Source organism: Dermacentor andersoni, chromosome 7 (genome assembly GCF_023375885.2).
Source record: "Dermacentor andersoni chromosome 7, qqDerAnde1_hic_scaffold, whole genome shotgun sequence".
Classification (NCBI taxonomy): Eukaryota; Metazoa; Arthropoda; class Arachnida; order Ixodida; family Ixodidae; genus Dermacentor; species Dermacentor andersoni.
In genome coordinates, this window is record NC_092820.1 from 124,977,748 (window position 1) to 124,994,952 (window position 17,205).

The following is a 17,205-nucleotide window of genomic DNA, read 5'->3' on the forward strand; positions in this document are numbered from 1 at the left end:
TACGTTCCAGGTTCCAAGTGCTCTGTGTGCAGTAGATGCGTTACCACAATAAATGGCAACTTGTGCCATTTACTTTTAAGCGCTCGTCCTGCCTGGTGTTCCTTTCTTATCTTCTTGTGCTTTAGCGCTCTAACTCAAATGTGAATTCTCACAAACTCGCGAAATTTTCAGTTCTTGTAGGCAACTTGTAGAACGGGCGGTGAAGAACAAGGTCATCCAAGTAAAAATAAACCAACTGACTTTATGATTCGACAAAGTATGAGAGTATGTGACAGACACGCGCACAAAGCTCTGCTGCTCCGTGTAGCATAACGTCGTCAGTGTACAAAAATTTTAGAGATTTTCCCAACAATCTAGGGATTTTGGGTATCAATCTAGGGATAATATGCCACACTCAGTTGGCAACACTGGTAGGCCATAGGTATACATAATGAATATAAGCGAAGCCCCACGGCGACACCGACGGCAACGACGGAGAAAGTTCGCTTGGAGCACCAGTATAGTTGCTTTCGCAATAGACGTTCTTGAAATTTGATAAGTTCAGCCTTTGTCTCCTCAAAAATACAATGTAGCCCAGCTTTACGGATAACAATCTAACTATAATAGGCTATAGGCTTGAGCAGACGCCGGCAAAATTCGTGACGTCACGTCGAGTTGGCGCGGGACTTCAAGGCGGCGTTGCCACCCGTCTTTTGATGGTGCGCCTTTCAAGCCTTCTCTAAAAATCAAGAATGGCTTTTTTAGGTATTGCATAATGGTAACTTATTTTTCTCTTTATTGAACCAAGACCCAGGGCCATGTGTCGATTATGTGCAAGGTCAACCGTTCTGCTAACAAACGCGCTAAGCGCGAGAAACAGTCTTTGGAATGAATTGGATGTTGGCGCCCTCTACACACAGCGCCCTACACCAAGCTCCCTATATCTGGCGGCCGCCGCATGTTGCCAATCTCGGAGGCCTTGAGCCCAGCTGCGCGAGAAATCTTTAAGGCAACACTTTCTTTGCGAACCCTCCCGGAGTTTCCCGACCGTGAATGCTAGCTGAGGGCGGCTGCTGCTGCTGTCTTGCGGAATAGCTCACACTTAAAAAACTTGAATTACGCGTCCGATGCTAGGACGAAACCTCGTATCCCAGTAGAGCAGCCCGACGCCCTAATCATTAGTACCGAGTCGCGCATATATACGTCTATCCTGCCAGCATACACTAGCTCTTTGAGAGGAGAGAGAGATATCAAAGAGAGGAAAGGCAGGGAGGTCAACGAGACGAGCGTCCGGTTTGCTACCCTACACTGGAGGTGAAGGAAAGGGTGAATAGAAAAAAGAAAAGAGGGAGGAAGTGATGACTGCGTGCAGTGAAGCCCTGTGACACCAAAGTGGAGTTCAACAGGTGGTGATCTGCGTTCATCACATCTGGGACGACCAAAGGGCCAGTGGTTGTTGCGCGAATAGGAGGCTGCGGGTGAGCTACGGAGCTTATTCGAGAGTTGCAAGCACTGGATTAAGAGTCCATATACTTGCCCTGCACTTCGCGTTGACGGAGTATGTAACCTGCTGAAAAGTACACTAAGGGTATTTATGAGAGGCCGATGCATCACAACCGCTTGCTGGTCTTCTTCGGACAATTTATCGGGAGTCGGCGCTGTGGACTCTACCGTGGTGCGCTGTATCATTTGATGTGACTGTGGCTTCGACTTTGAGAGGAAAGCCGCATGTTGCTTATCATGGTGATGATTTCCATACCATGGCACCAATAAACGGGCGGTGCATATCAGACATGAGCGCCGCGAATTGATGATGGTGATGATGATGATGATGATGATAATAATAATAATGATGATGATGATGATGATGATGATGATGATGATGATGACGACGACGACGATGATGATGCTGATGATAACGTCGATTTGCATACTATCGCACATGCCCACAACGGTGGATCGGTCAAGAAGCGACAGGTACATTTAAAATAAATGACAATAAATTGAGAAATACAAGCCAGCATTTGAGGTTCTACATCGCGCAGCGTGGGTGTGCGAGAGCACATGGGCGCGGCCCAGTTTGCGCCAAAGGTGCCGGAATTAAACAGGCAAATTTACAGCATTAAATTAACTGCTCCAAGAAAGCTTCGCTTCACCTAGATTCCAAAATGTGATATGGAAAATTGCCATCCCACCGAATGTGGCTCGAAGGTATGTAAAGGCTATGTAAAGCTCGAAGCAATATAAAGGGTTTCTGACAAACCCAGGCGGGTTTGTCAGAAAGAAAGCATCGGTTGAAGAAAAAAAAAAAATAGAAGCAGATCTCATGCACTGAGGGAATCGATGTTATGAGGAGCGCGCATATATAAGGTTGCGCTTTCGGTCTGTACACATTTAACTTCGATAATCGGTGGCAGCTGCTGAGTATATTTTCGATGCTTGTCCGCTTGTCTACGTCCGCTTTGTCCGCATCCCTGGACATTGCGGAATCTTTAAATGGATCCGCTGACTCGTTCGCATCGTCGTCACTAAATGGCCCGGTCTTAAATCTTCTTCCTGATTTCTCTTTTATAACAGGAGCTAGAACTAAACGCATTAATTACATTTATAAGTGGCAATGAATAATTATCCCCACTTTCCACTGAGGATTTTCGACATCTAAGCATTTCCATGGAACATGACCAAATGGCTTTCACGACAAATACGAGGGGACGTTATAGCGCTTACGTTGTAGATTTTGCCGTCAAAATTTATTCTTCGTAGATCTGGTCGTACAACTCACCACAGCTCTTTTTTCATCATCATCATCATCATCATCATCATCATCATCATCATCAGCCTGGTTACGCCCACTGCAGGGCAAAGGCCTCTCCCATACTTCTCCAACTGCCTCGGTCATGTACTAATTGTGGCCATGTTGACCCTCCAAACTTCCCAATCTGATCTGCCCACCTAATTTTCTGTCGCCCCCTGCTACGCTTCCCTTCCCTCTGAATCCAGTCCGTAACCCTTAATGACCATCGGTTATCTTCCCTCCTCATTACATGTCCTGCCCATGCCCATTTCTTTTTCTTGATTTCAACTAAGATGTCATTAACGCGCGTTTGTTCCCTTACCCAATCTGCTCTTTTCTGATCCCTTAATGTTACACCTATCATTCTTCTTTCCATAGCTCGTTGCGTCGTCCTCAATTTAAATAGAACCCTTTTCGTAAGCCTCCAGGTTTCTGCCCCGTACGTGAGTACTGGTAAGACACAGCTGTTATAAACTTTTCTCTTGAGGGATAATGGCAACCTGCTGTTCATGATCTCAGAATGCCTGCCAAACGCACCCCAGCCCATTCTTATTCTTCTGATTATTTCACTCTCATGACCCGGATCAGCAGTCACTACCTGTCCTAAGTAGATGTATTCCCTTACCACTTCCAGTGCCTCGCTCTTTTTTAATGAACCGAAAATATTGGCCATTGCCTTCTTTCTTGCCGCCGCTTCTCCTGCATCCGCAGAATGTTTCTCATATTTCCTACTGGTAATTAATGTGGGAACTTAGAACGCCAAACTTATTGTCCTTTGTGCCTGTCAATTGGGCACAAGCCACAGGTCTATGATTACTGCTCTGCACAAGTTCATTGAAACGTACCAGGTAGATTACGCTGCCAGTGTACCGGCCGTGGTGCACTTTTTCTTTTTTTGTCTATGTTGCCTTCAGTTGTCTAATTCTTCGTTTTGGCTGTTTGCCTTTTACCGCTCTTTATAGTTGATGGATGTGCTTTTCAATCAATCCATGGCCAATCCTCACTCCTGGGTACAAGCCAACTTTTCGGGCTACGAAAACAGCGTTTTGCTTGTAGCTGGATGTCAAGCATAGTTTCGGATTACGCAAAGCTTTGCCAAGTGGACAAACGCTGCGTAAGGCGAACAGCTATGTGCCTGACATGAGCGTGTATGTGTGTGTGGCGACAGTAGCAAGACAACGATCGCGGGACGCCGCCGGCATGATCTTATACTTCGGCCGTCCCACACGAGTTTACGACATGCCAGTAGCCCTTGTTCAAAAAAAAAAAAAAACATGGATTGTGTTCGAAGAAACATAGATTGTGACGTCATCAGCTACTGCGTGTTATACAATCGTACGCAGCTATAGCTACGTCACCTTGTGCGTACGTGTTTAAGCGCCGATGTCACATTGCACTGCGGCGACGAAAAGCCTGTTTGACCTAGGCCGATCATGAAGGCGGTACATCGTTGTACAATTTCTATGTAGCATTAACTGATATGAAAGGAGAGTGCTGGAGAACGTGGGCCGTTCACGGAGACGGTAGTGGAGGGAGCGTGGCATTCAAGCACAGCGTCCCAAAGTTCGAACTGTCCCTGCTGTCGCTACAACAACAAATAGAGAATCTGACACGTGACGCGCGCACCAGACGTCTCAAAGAACAGGTCGGCTTTCGCACGAGAGGAATGTGCATGTGATCGTGACCCAGTTGAGCTAGTCGTTCTGCTTCCAGCAGCCGAGCTGATGGGATGGCAGAATCATGACCTCAAGCGGGGCGGCGACAGCGGTCCCTTCTGGCCGCGAAAGGAGGTTCGGCAGCGAAAAAGAAACGGACTACCAGTTCATTTTGAGTCAACTATACCAAAAGACGAGTTGTGAATAACACCGCGTTTTTACTCGGTGATGCAGCAGCTGTGTCGTTAGGCACGCCCTTACGCCGACGGCCTGCTGCCTGAAGTGGTGTGCTTTGGGGCGTAACAGATTAGAGAGTTATAGCTGAGCGGGCCCATTGTAGATACCACTGCGCATGTACGTTACGCTGGGGCGGCCAACGTCTTCTTTAAGCGAATGGCGACCATGCGCGCGATCAGCAGTGGCATCTCGTCGACGTTGTTTTCAGACGCGGCGCTGGCTCGTTTGCAGGCGAAGTAGCCTTGGAGGTGTTTCACTGGCGAAGAGGACCTCTGCATCCTGTGAGAGGTTTCAGGAACGAGGCCATTTGGCGACGAATTGAGTTTTAGCGTGTCCGGTATTCCGGTAAACGCAAGCGGACTGGACGTTTTACCTGACGAGCGAAGCTGCAAACGTGAACGGCCTGCACAATGCAGCCACCTCGTGGCTCAGAGCTCAACCAGACAAACGCAAAGCTAATGTTGCACTAGACCAGTGTATTTTACTTCGCTGTTGGCGTAAACTTTCGGCAGCAACACGATTATGCCACTGCCAAAAATTAACAGTAAGGCACTGGTAAATTTACACCAGTATTGGTGGAAAACGCAGGGTAGAGATTTATACGACCGGATCCGGTACTGGACCATAACATAATCACCCGCCACCTACCTTTCCCTGTATTTCCCACTTCCCCTTTCCCCAGTGAGGAGTAGCAGGCTAGAGACACGCTCTCCAGGCCGACCTCTCCTCCCTTCTCTTCATTAAAATCTACTCCTCCTCCTCCTCCGGTACTGGCATAGGTAGCGGTACAAGACAGATAGAAAAGTTTTGAGGAAGAGAGAAAATATTAAGGACATGTATACAAGAATGCTCGCATGAAAATCATGTATAGCCTACCTCAAGCAGGCTAGGTGACTATTTGTCCCCGCACCGTTTCAAACGCGACGCCAATAAATCATCATCATTCACATTTACGCCTACACTCACCCTGTAAAAGCCCAGTCCACTTGCATTTACTCGAATAGCGGACTCGCTAAAAATATCCGTTGTCTAGGCGGTGATCTGCCACGAAACGCCTGATGGCCTTCAAGAAAATTCAGATGGAGGGGCTTCGATGTGTTGTCGACCCTCAAGGCTAGGATCGAGGAGAAGCTCAGCCTACATTGGCTGCTGCACGGCATGGCCGACGAAAACGTCTGAACTGCGTTCGCGGCCTTCGGCAAGGTGTTTGAGGTGAGCCGGAAGTAGTAGCGTGTCCAAGGCGTTGCAGAAAGGTATTAAACCACGAGGACCGTTCTCCTCAAGCTGAAGAGTGGCTTGAAGGTGAAGGACCTCCCTCATAAGACCCGCGTCTCCGGAGAGTTGGCCTTGGTGGTAATGCCCGGTCGGTCGACACAGTGCCTGCGCTGCCAAGGCAGGATTCACGTCCGCTGTGAGTGTAAGGTACCCCGCTGCAGACATTTCGGGTATGTCCACGAGGACTTCGTCAAGACCTACGCCGCCACGACAGGCCCAGAAGCGAGCAAAGAGACGGTAGAGCACATGGTGGGTGTAGTCGAGACCGAGGAAGCTGCTGCGGGAACCATAGACCAAGTGCTCCCAGCGAAACATGTCTCCGATATACGGATGTTCTAGATGCAACTGGGATCGCAACACTATGAGCCCCCACTACAACGCTGGCGCATCTGCTGAGGACTGTCACCTGTCCACTTATATTTTATTCATTTATATATTTATTTATTTATAGATAGTGTAATCCCAACAATGTATTTTAGCACAGCGGGTTAATAAATCCAAATATAAACAATTGACAAGAAGGGAAATGAAAATAAAATTAATTAAAAAATAATGAGCCATTCTACTCTGTGAAGGTGGATGACCAGCGAGCCTGTTTAGCACAAGACAACGAAGGGGCAAGAAATTTTCAACAAAGGTACGAACTCATTTACAGTAATTTTTGTATACATTCACGTGGATGACGGGACCGCCGCCCGAGGAACCAGAGGAAGCTAGACACGCGTGACGTTTCGACGGAACCGTCAAAACGGGCGGGCGGAGAGAATGGAAACCAGATGCGCAAGCGCTCGGAACGCCGACAAAGACAGGGCGGTGCGAACGTAGGCATGGCCGACGCGGGTCGGCATTTTGGGCTTATGATCCGATCATTTTGAGCTGAGATCCGAACCAGGGCAAGGTCTTGCGGTGCGTGGCCGCCGATCCCGCGAGTTCGCACCTCGTGCACTCCGGTTCTTTCACCCGGTTTGCGGACTGGCGGTTCATCCACGAGGCCCGGCTCAATCTCCTTCCTCTCAGCAGAGCCTGCATGTGGGTGACGGCTGAACGCAGTCAACGGTGCAGGGTGTGCGGGTACTCCAGGGAGACCTTGCCGCACGTCCTGTGTTCCTGTAGACAGCAGAGCGAGCAGTACACGGCCCGAGACAACCACATCGTGCCGGGCCTTCGTACTGCGTGCCGGGGCTAGTTTACCAGCATCTACGACAACCGGCCAATTGGAGACGCCAATCTTCGCCCCGACATCGTCCTGGCGTATCGCGAGGAGGCAGTCATCATTGGTATCTGTTCTCCTTTCGACAACCGCCCGCAGGCTTTCACCGAGGCACGCCACATCAAAAAACCAAGTACGAGCCCGTACGCCTACTTCTGGCACGGCGATATCAGCGCGTGACAGTACACGTCGTTATCGTCAATGCACTTGGCTCCTGGGACCCGGCCAACGACCACGTGATGCGGCAGATCTGCTTCCGGTCCTACCTGAAGTTGCTCAAGAGGTTGGCCGTCAGCGACGTGATTGCCGCATCACGAGAGATATACCAGCGCCACGTCGCCCGCAGCTAGCGCTTCACTGTTAGCGCTTCAGCCTCAGTGCATGGAAATCTATGTGTCTTTCTTTCACACTTTTTTCTTGTAAACTCTCAACTTCCTGCTCCTATTTCTTGTATCACAAACATCTGGATAAAATCTGCTCTTACACTTGTGCCTGGGACCTCTTTGGGTCCCAGGTGTGACGAGGGTAGTTCAAGGGCGCGTAACCAGTCCCGGAGCCCATCACCCGGAGTCGAGAGGGCTATGTGTCATTGCGCTTAGACCCTTTCTGCACTATCTTCTGGATCGGCCCACGTTTTTTTTCACACGCACGCGAAAACTGCATGGAAGCCTACCCATAAACAGCTTCGCTGTAAAACAAACTCAATCTTGTGTACCTCTGCCACTAGCAGTAAATATGTTTAGTGCACTTTTGTAAACTATGCACACTCCGCATTCCCTACTACCGTGGTCTTTCCTTCCGTGGTCAATATGAGAATGCCAGGATTATTAGTGATCACCAATACGATCATTAGTGATAACCAATTAGTGATAACCTACAGTTAATGTTTAAAAGTTTCAAAGACCGACGATCATTGTTCGGGTGTCAGTTTCGCCGACCATGTTCTAGCTTGAAACGAAAAGTTTTCACCCTATCACAGCCACACAGAACGCCATCCACACTTAATTCTGTCAGTGATAAGCTTTATCCTAAGCCGCCTTTGTTTTTATTCTTCAGAACTTTTCCCATTGCAGCTTCCATTCTTCACGGACGCGCTGCGAGAAACCTTCCGAGATCGACAGTTTTTAAGCTAAAAAGTGTTTAAAATGAACATTTTCTCCCGATAATCCAGAAACCTCAGTATAACTGGACGTGATCTATTCTCGGTAAAGCGACCGAGTCTCTGAATTCACTCAATGCCGTTTGCCAAAATTCCTAATCTTTGCGGTACAATGCCTTCATTAATTTTTTTTTCCAGTTCTTTCGTCGTCTCGTTCCTCGATTCATCTAGACCATACAGGATGAAATTATTGCGGCGGCCCCTATTTTCCAAGTCATCCAGTTTATCTTTAATTGCCAGTAAGTCTTTATAGAAATGCGACGCTCTATTCTCAAAGTCCAGCATCTGGTCACCTAGTGTAGCAGCACTAGACAACCTACCCCTCATCCAGCGTATCGATTTTACCGCTTACCGCGGGGAGTTTCGCTTCAATATTGTTATGCGAGGATCGAATATTGTTTCCAATATTTACCGTTGCCCGGCTAGTAGCTCCAGCAATATCTCGTTATCGGAAGGGCCAGGATGTGTCTCTACGTCACCACAAAGCAATAAACATTTTGACAAAACAACAATACAAGACACCACATTTTGTACGCACGGTGAGCAAGGCAGCAGCGACAAAAACGAGCCGTAAATTCGGTAAAACCAGTAACGTCAGCGATCACCAACCTGAAGAACGAAGCAGAAAGAATCACTGAGCATCCGCCGGTGAAGCTGGCGCGATGCGCACTGGAAAGATACGCCGGTGTTAGTCCTTTCGTAATGTCCGTCCAGGAAGAACACGTGATGTGACGTCACCAACAAGGGAAGCGGCGTGCAAAAAAACATACGCAGAAACTGATCTCCTCTTTCGTAGTTTTCTTGCTCCATGTCAGCGAAACATTCTTTAGAGTGCAGCTCAATTTAGGCGCCCGTTCCTGCGGCGAGCGTCGGCGTCGGCGGCGTAACCGAGCAGACTATAGCGCAGGAAAGGATGAAAGCGAACGTGGATCGCAGCGGGGGATGAAAGGCGCGAGGCAGAAAGCTGAGAGGAGGGCACAGCGGAAACATGAGGCGGAAAGCGGAGTAGGGTATAGCAAAAGCTTGAGAAGCAAAGCGTATAGTGCGGCGACGATGACGACGAGATGGCGCCAGAGTAGCGGGCGTCGTCTGGGAGGTCTGTCGTAGGTGGCGGCTGCTGCTGTGAATCGCGCCCACGCATAGCCCTCGCGCTGGCTCTGGCGATCTCCAGATTGGCAAGGCAGTCGCGACACACTTGGATTCGTTAGCAACGTGCCGCACGAGACCGATTGTACGCGCCAGGCAATATATCGCAAAAAGAAAACACGTCCAGAGCTGCGCTCGAAATTCGCATTCGGAGTATCGTAATCGTCGGTGATTTTTTTTTTTTTTTTTGGAGCCACCATTGCCTCATCCATTAAAGCCGGCACAGTTGAGGGCCGAGCTCAAGTCAAAGCAACATTCGCGCACGGAAAAGCGTACAATTACCACTATACTTCAATAGACGGCATCAAGCACTGTGGAGATGGGTGCGCGCGAAGCTCATCCTACGAGCGACGGCCAGGAAAGGACATGACGCTCCCGCGCTTCGCGGCGCACTGTGGCAGGGTTTAGACTCTCGATCCGGCATGGCGCAGAGAAGGCTGCGGAGTGAGCTCGTGAAATGCGGGTTCGTTAATACAAGATATGCGACACGACAATTGCCACTTCCGGGCAAATGACCATGGCGAGACCGATCGACTCATCGTGATCGCCTCTGCGCGCCAGCTCAGCGCGCTGCGCAACGCGCAAGGCGGTTATCAGCTACCGCTCGTCATCACGTGATGGCGTTCATCAGGCGCCGCGATGGCTAAGGAACTCGCTCAGTGGGTTTGCGGAAGCAGCGGCGGCATAGCAATGAGCGAAATGCGAAAACGTCTTTAGGTTCGCATTGAACGCGAAGGTAAGCCGGAATAAATTTGGAGACCCGCCACTCTCCCACCCACTTACACACCCGCTCAGCCTCTCTATATGGCCTGCCTCGTAGTCCTTACCGCTTTCGGACGTCAAACCGCATGTTCTTATTCGATTTTTTTACGAGAAGTCTCTATGACAATGAGGTGGCTGCTGCAGTCTCAACCGCAAGGCGTCGGGCAGCGCGCATGCGTAGGCTTTTCCCCTTCACATTCCATCGGCAGCATTAAATCTGCGATGTTGGTCTGTAGTACCGTGCTCCTTTTATCGACGTATCATTCGGAAACACACAGACCCCTTACAAAAGTAATCAGTGTAAGAAAACGACAACGTGGTGGTATTCTTCTTTCTTTCTTTTTTTTTTCTTTTCGCAATCAGTGTTGGTGCCCTGGACAATCCGGCGCTGCTGGTGACGGCGACGACGACTTCCCACACGCAGTGCCCCCGCTCAGATGCCCAGCGTGGACGCCATTATGTGGTGAACGGCGGCGGGCGCCTGCTGCCCCTGCTGCGCTGCTGCGGCCGCTGCATCGCTGGCCTCCTTGCGCGTCACGCCGAGGAAGATCTGCTCGAGCGACGTGTCGGCGATGTAGAAGTCGAGCAGCTTGTAGCACTTCTTGATGCGCGCCATCAGGACGAACATCTTGCTCCACGGCATGCGCACCCACGAGATGCGGAACTCCAGAACGCCCTGGGAGAGAAGAAACGAAATGCGTACGTTTTCGGCGGATAACGAAAAATTTTTTACAGCCATACGTCACCGACAGCGCCACCTGAAAAGCACGAAGACCAGCCCCGATTACATAGCCTTTTTTTTTTTTAGTTCGTGCTACAACCTTCGCAGAAGTCGCTAACCTCAGAGAAGCTTCCATGAAAAAAACAAAAGCTCCGAGGACACCTAAACACTTCCTATGAGTTGTGAATGCGAAATCATTAATGTCCAACTGAACGCCGCTGAGCGGCCCTTCGAGCTATGAATTCCTTGCGGGCAAGCCGAGGGATTAAACGCTTGGCCTGGTTTCGTGAATAAGACACTCGGCTTCTTGGCGTGGGGTTGCAGGTTAAACTCACTAACGACAGTGTTTTCTTTTTCTTTTCGAATTTATTCTGTATTTTTATACATTAATTTTTTCATAGCGATTACTGAGGCGCAGTTAGAACGCAGGCGTGAGCATAACGCGTGCATAAACACGTACGCTGGCGGATGCATGCAAGCTCGCGTCCACGCGCCTAGCGCCTGCAGCGCCTCGCGAGGAATGGCGGTTTGCATCCACAAAGACGCGCGACAGCGCGCGCTCACTGGGCTCCCTCACAGCCACCTTCGCAGACGCCGCTTCGTACGACATTGTTTCAAAATGCTTCGGTATCTATAAACGTAATTGTTATATACTTATAGCTGTTAGATCGGCGCAAAACTTAAAGAAGAAGCACTTTCTTGCATGATATAAATCTGCTTCACCCAGAGTTGAATGTACCGCGCCGTAGCTGCGTAGCCAGGCGCGCCGACGCGAGGCAGCCCAAGCGCGCGACAACAGTGAGGAACTGTTCCCCGAGATCGCGCCGCGTTTCGACGCGTACGAGCCATGCTGCACCGTCAGCGCATGCGTGGGCGCGCCGACGCGCGCTCGCGCGCGTCCGATAGCGTATGTGTGGTCTGGGCTTAACAGGCGTCCGAGGGCGAGGGTGACGTGGGGTCGCGGCGATGTCCCCTCCACTCACGCAACACGACCCCTTTCGCTCCGTAGAGGCGTGCACGGGACGTGGCGTCGCAGCCAATGGAAATTTAGGTGCCGTTTCGCTGCTACAGACGCCGGCTTTTTCGCTCAATGGGCCATTTGATGCTTTCGCATGAAAAAAAAAAATAAGAACATGCTTGGAACTTTGGAAACACAATGTTCTCACTAGTCAAACTATACACTTATCACAGGCGACGTTTCTTCCGGTCTTCGAGCGCGATGCGACATTTGATATTTCAGATAAGCGCATCTACGCGGCTGTGTTCACCTATCATTTACGCTTAGAAGTTTTACACCCTTATGTTTCTGTTAACGTGTACGTGTACGATAGCGATCCAGTCGCAATCTAGTCGTTCGCGTCCGCTTCATCAGATCATGCTTCTATTCATCATGCCACACCCGCAGCGTGTGCTGTCTCCATGCCCGACTTGGTAAGTAACGAACTACATGTAATTAGTTGCATGTAATCAATTACGCCTTTTAGTAATTTTGTAATTTAGCTATAACGTAGATATTAATAGATAGACACATTTGCTACCAGGCACACACCCACACACGCAGTCACACTAGGTACATCCTCCACAGAGCGCTTTGTGTGGAGCACGTGTATGTCTTTTGTAGCTTCGTGCAACAAAGTGGGGAGAAAAGTAACGTGAAAGAAATGATTACTATTCGCTGGTTGTCCAATTACTTCCCTGGGGCAGTAATTAGTAAATGCGATAAATTACATGTCTGAAACAAATCATGAGAAGCCAACAAACACTGACACCAAGGACAACATAGGGGAAATTACTTGTGCTTAATAAATGAAATAAAGTCATCATCATCATCAGCCTGGTTACGCCCACTGCAGGGCAAAGGCCTCTCCCATACTTCAACAACCCCGGTAACGATGACTTAACAGAAATTAAAGTGGATGTTCCCACCTGCGGCAAGTTGTATTTTTCATTTATTTCATTCATTTCATTTATTAAGCACAAGTAATTCCCCCTATGTTGTCCTTGGTGTCAGTGTTTGTTGGCTTCTCATGATATGACTTATACAAATCGGGCCCCTCGGTTAACCCCCTTTCTTCTCGTTTATTAAAAAACGAGGGTCTCGAATCCGGCAACATTGATGTCTTCAGGTAGCATATGTGGGTTCATTGACCAGTTGCCTTCACCGAAAAAGATCACGTTCTCCTGACGCCTGAGGCAAAAAAGGACGTTCCACGTCCGTCGCCAAGGTCTGTGAGTGGTGGCGCTGGCTAACACTCCCAGGGTTATACTAGTACACATAAATACCCAGGAAAGTGGATGGGGAAACGCCGCCGCGGTAGCTCAATTGGTAGAGCATCGCACGCGATATGCGAAGGTTGTGGGTTCGGTTCCCACCTGCGGCAAGTTGTTTTTTCATCCACTTTAATTTCCGTTAATTCATCGTTACTTTATTTCACTTATTAAGCACAAGTAATTTCCCCTATGTTGTCCTTGGTGTCAGTGTTTGTTGGCTTCTCATGATATGACTTATACAAATCGGGCCCCTCGGTTAACCCCCTTTCTTCTCGTTTATTTCTGAAACAAGTAATTGTAATCGGTTGCCTTTTTTTCTGTAACATGCACAAATCTCCTCCCTCCACGCAGTACACCCCCGCGGCCGCGTGACGTCATTGCTTGAGCCAACCAATTGGCGCCGCACCCTACCCTTACCTTACGACATCAGCTGCGCCAACCAATCGGTGCGTGTTATTGCCTCTCTTCCGGCTTTCTTCTCCTCGGCGACGCCTTTCCTCCCCACTGCCATCCTTTCCACTATCCAACCCCCACAAACACTGACCGCAAGCACCACACCTGGCCGACCCAATACAGAAAAGCTTCCCTCCAAAAGGGGCCGACTTCAACCCTTCGCCGGGGCTCATTTTGCTCACCTCGTACGAGTGCACGAATTCGGAGCCCGGGAATGCCGCCGAGACGGCGTTGGTCACCTGGTGCAGGTAGACTTCGTCGTGCTTTCGGTCTGGCAAGGTCTTCACGGTGATGGTGTAGCCCTTGCCGAACTTGGCCTTCAGCTGAGGCAGCGAACCCAGGCACTGCAGTCGGCCGGCGCCAAGGATGGCCATCCGGTTGCACAGGAACTCCACGTCAGCCAGGCTGCGCGCCGCACAAGCGGGCAGTGTTTCAAGACGATACATTTTACACAAACTGCACAGAATTGATGTCCCGAAGCTCGAAAGAACGTGGAACTTAACTATATAGTTACTCGCCGTCTTGAACGGAGGGGTCGGTGGGGGCAAATATGGACAAACATTGCGAGAGGACATGAGGCCAACAGACGCGCTGTTCGTTTTTTACGTGTCGTCGCACTGTGTTTGTCAGCATTTGTGCGCAACATGCCCTCCTTTTAAGACATGGCGGCACTGCCGTGACATTTCTTGTAACAAAAAAAAAAAAATTTTCGACTAAATGTGCTACCGTGAATTTTGTCGCCAGGATACACTGATCGAGGCGACCGAGCTCAGAAAGGTTTCTTGACAAAGGCGGGTTCGAAGCGTCGAATAGCGAAGAACAATAATGTCAGTAATGCTGCGACGAGGGCTAGCTGGTGGAACATCATGGCTAGACGAGCCACTTCGCGTTAAGTTTTAATCTGTGTCACGTAATTACGTTTGCCGGGTCTTACCCTCCCTCTCAAATGTCTGCCCGTAGCCCCCGTGCTCTAACGGAGCTGTGTGTTCGCGCGTCACCTTTGTCGGAATCACCGAGGCCTCGTCGACTGCCCATTGTAGGTTGCCGGATCGGCAGCCGCCGCCAGATGGCGAGGCAGCATCTGCTCTGGCGCTCTATGGCTTATAGCTGCATCGACGGTGGGGGCTAGTGGGGGCTAACTGGTCACGTGATGTTGTGCGCAAGCTGGAACAAGCCGGGTTGTGGCTTCGAAAACCGACGCCGAGAACGATTTGCGTGTCGCAGACTGTGGCGGCACAGCGCAGCAAGTTCGAGGCGTGTTCCGAGCCGAGGTGTAGGATAAACTTGCTTGTGTGTCTCTACGCTTGCCCCGACGTTGTTCCGAGTTCTATCTAATACCCAAGTGTATTTATCCAATATCGTTTCGTTGTTGCAAGACGTTTTATTTCCGGTGCTTGAGGCGGGCGAAATGCTGCTCTGGGGACCCGAACGGAAGCGAAGGCGCTTCAACATGTCTGCGATATAATGGTTAACTTTTCATTTGGTCTAGAGGTAGTTCTAGCTCGGGGGCTCCTAAGTACATGGGAACGGAGAAATTGTTCTTGTGGGCAACCATTGCACCAAATTTGATTCAGTTTCTTGCATTTAAAAGAAAAGATTTAACTTCAGTGGCAGTAGCAAGCATATTTCTTATTTATGCCGTCAATTAAAGAACAGGGTTAAAAACTGCACAGGAAAGAATAAGCTCGAATATCACATTTAGAACTCTGTAACTTCGCAATAAACAAAGTTATATTTCTGTAAAGCGCACCCAATATTGCATCTAAAGCAGATGAAATCGATGTATTATACACCCCTCGAAATTACGCCATTATTTGCGAGTAAGACATCTGGAAAACCTTCGTAAACAATTTGACTTAGGCTGTAAATGTATGCTTTAGTTGTTGTAAGAGATGCTGTTTACAGAACTGCGATGGTACCGAGTTACGGACTTGTAAAGCTCGTGTTTCATTTTTCTTTTTTAGACTTATCGATTTCCGGGAATATTACGAACCTATTTAAGGCCCTAAATCACTACTTCCTAAGGTCGCTACAATTTGCATTTCTCTCTCAAATGCAAGAAAATTTATTCACATTGATCAAACGATTCTCTCATAAAGGAATTTCTACCTTTACATGTATTGGAACAGGATAGTCAGAGTTGGCCCCTATTGAAGTTGAATTCTCTGTCTTACAAACACAAAGAGCAGTTTCTTTTTTTTTTTCACTCACACCATAGATGTCAATAGCTGGTTGTTCTATTGTCTGCTGCGTTTTCATTTGGGATTTTTTTTTTTTCATACTACATGGCAGCTGTTAATTCCGACGTGGACGCGGCGCCATTGCATCGTCTGCTACCTGGAATGGGACGGCAATGGCAAGGACACTCACTAAGAAACCAGCATCAGTTGTAGATGGTGCGAGAAACTGCATTTCAGAGTATCATGTTTTGATCACTAATAGTTTAGCACTCACTACTTTGCGCAGCATCAGCGGGGGAACACCACAATCACAATCTATACCGCGAAGTTCCAAGGCGTGAAGCAAGCAGTTCGTAATAGTCATAAAGGGTTTCCAGATATCCGGGTCATAAAAAGCCGTTTTGGTAGTTTCTTTTTTTTTTCTCGACAAATAAGAGACCTTAACTGTTCCAACGCAACATAACTTTTTGCGTGCCTTCTACCCACTTTGAGGGCGTCTGTCTGACCCCGATGCGATGCCTCAGCCAAGGCCCACAGATGGCGTCACAACTGATGTTTTATGCTAGTTTAGATATCTAAGTACATCAAGAACGGTTACAAGCGCAAGCTTGGCGGCACGCGCCACTATCCCACTTAAAAGAGGGTGTCGATAGGATTATCATCATCGTATGCACGCCTTCTGGTTTTTCTTTTTTTCACCTGGAAGACGTCCGGGTTTACCTTGAAGGTTTGTGCGTAACATGCACCAAGTGCAGACGGCGGTTATCTGCTTCTCTACCGTCTCGCTAGTCTCGTCACCTGTGGGACGTGAGCACGACAGACATGTTGGCCGTGTGCTGCAACGCGCTGATGTAGTTGACCACGCGCCTTCGAGCCATGGGCGCCACGCCGACGTACGGCTCGTCCAGCAGCAGCACGCGGGGAGTGCCCAGCATGGCGATGCACAGCGACAGCTTACGGCGGGAGCCCATACTGCATCGCGTGCAATGAGGGAGCGGGACGTTGAAGTGATATATCCTTTGTTCACAATATTACATCTCTGGATTAGTGATGCAAAGACTACGGATAATGCGAGGAAGACTGTCGACGGTATTAACGATATCTCAATAGGAGTACCGATGTTAGTTAATGTGGATAGCGCCATCGATAGCTCTTGCAACGTTTTTGGCAAGCGATGTTGCAATACATTTTTGCGATAACCGTCCACCAGCACAAGACTCGGGTCATAAAACTGGGGACTTATGCTGCAGTGTTTGCGATGCGGTACGTCGCCTGATTTTACATTAACAATAGTGCACTATGATGGTACTATCGACAGTTCTTGCATTGTCGATAGTTTTGTAATGACTAAACTACCGATAGC

The 17,205-nt window shown here is 49.1% G+C and overlaps 1 protein-coding gene across 1 annotated transcript in view; it reads right to left on the reverse strand.

The window, feature by feature from the left end:
* Positions 1 to 9,168: 9,168 nt before the first annotated feature.
* LOC126534665 (phospholipid-transporting ATPase ABCA3-like) overlaps positions 9,169 to 17,205 on the reverse strand; it is a 130,955-nt gene continuing 122,918 nt past the window's right edge. Inside the window, exons 26-28 of the mRNA XM_050181927.2 lie at positions 16,641 to 16,814; positions 13,845 to 14,067; positions 9,169 to 10,893 (exon numbers count right to left, since the gene is read on the reverse strand). Of these exons, the coding sequence (XP_050037884.2) occupies positions 10,651 to 10,893; positions 13,845 to 14,067; positions 16,641 to 16,814 (640 nt within the window). The 3' untranslated portion in view covers positions 9,169 to 10,650. The remainder of the gene's footprint in view (positions 10,894 to 13,844; positions 14,068 to 16,640; positions 16,815 to 17,205) is intronic.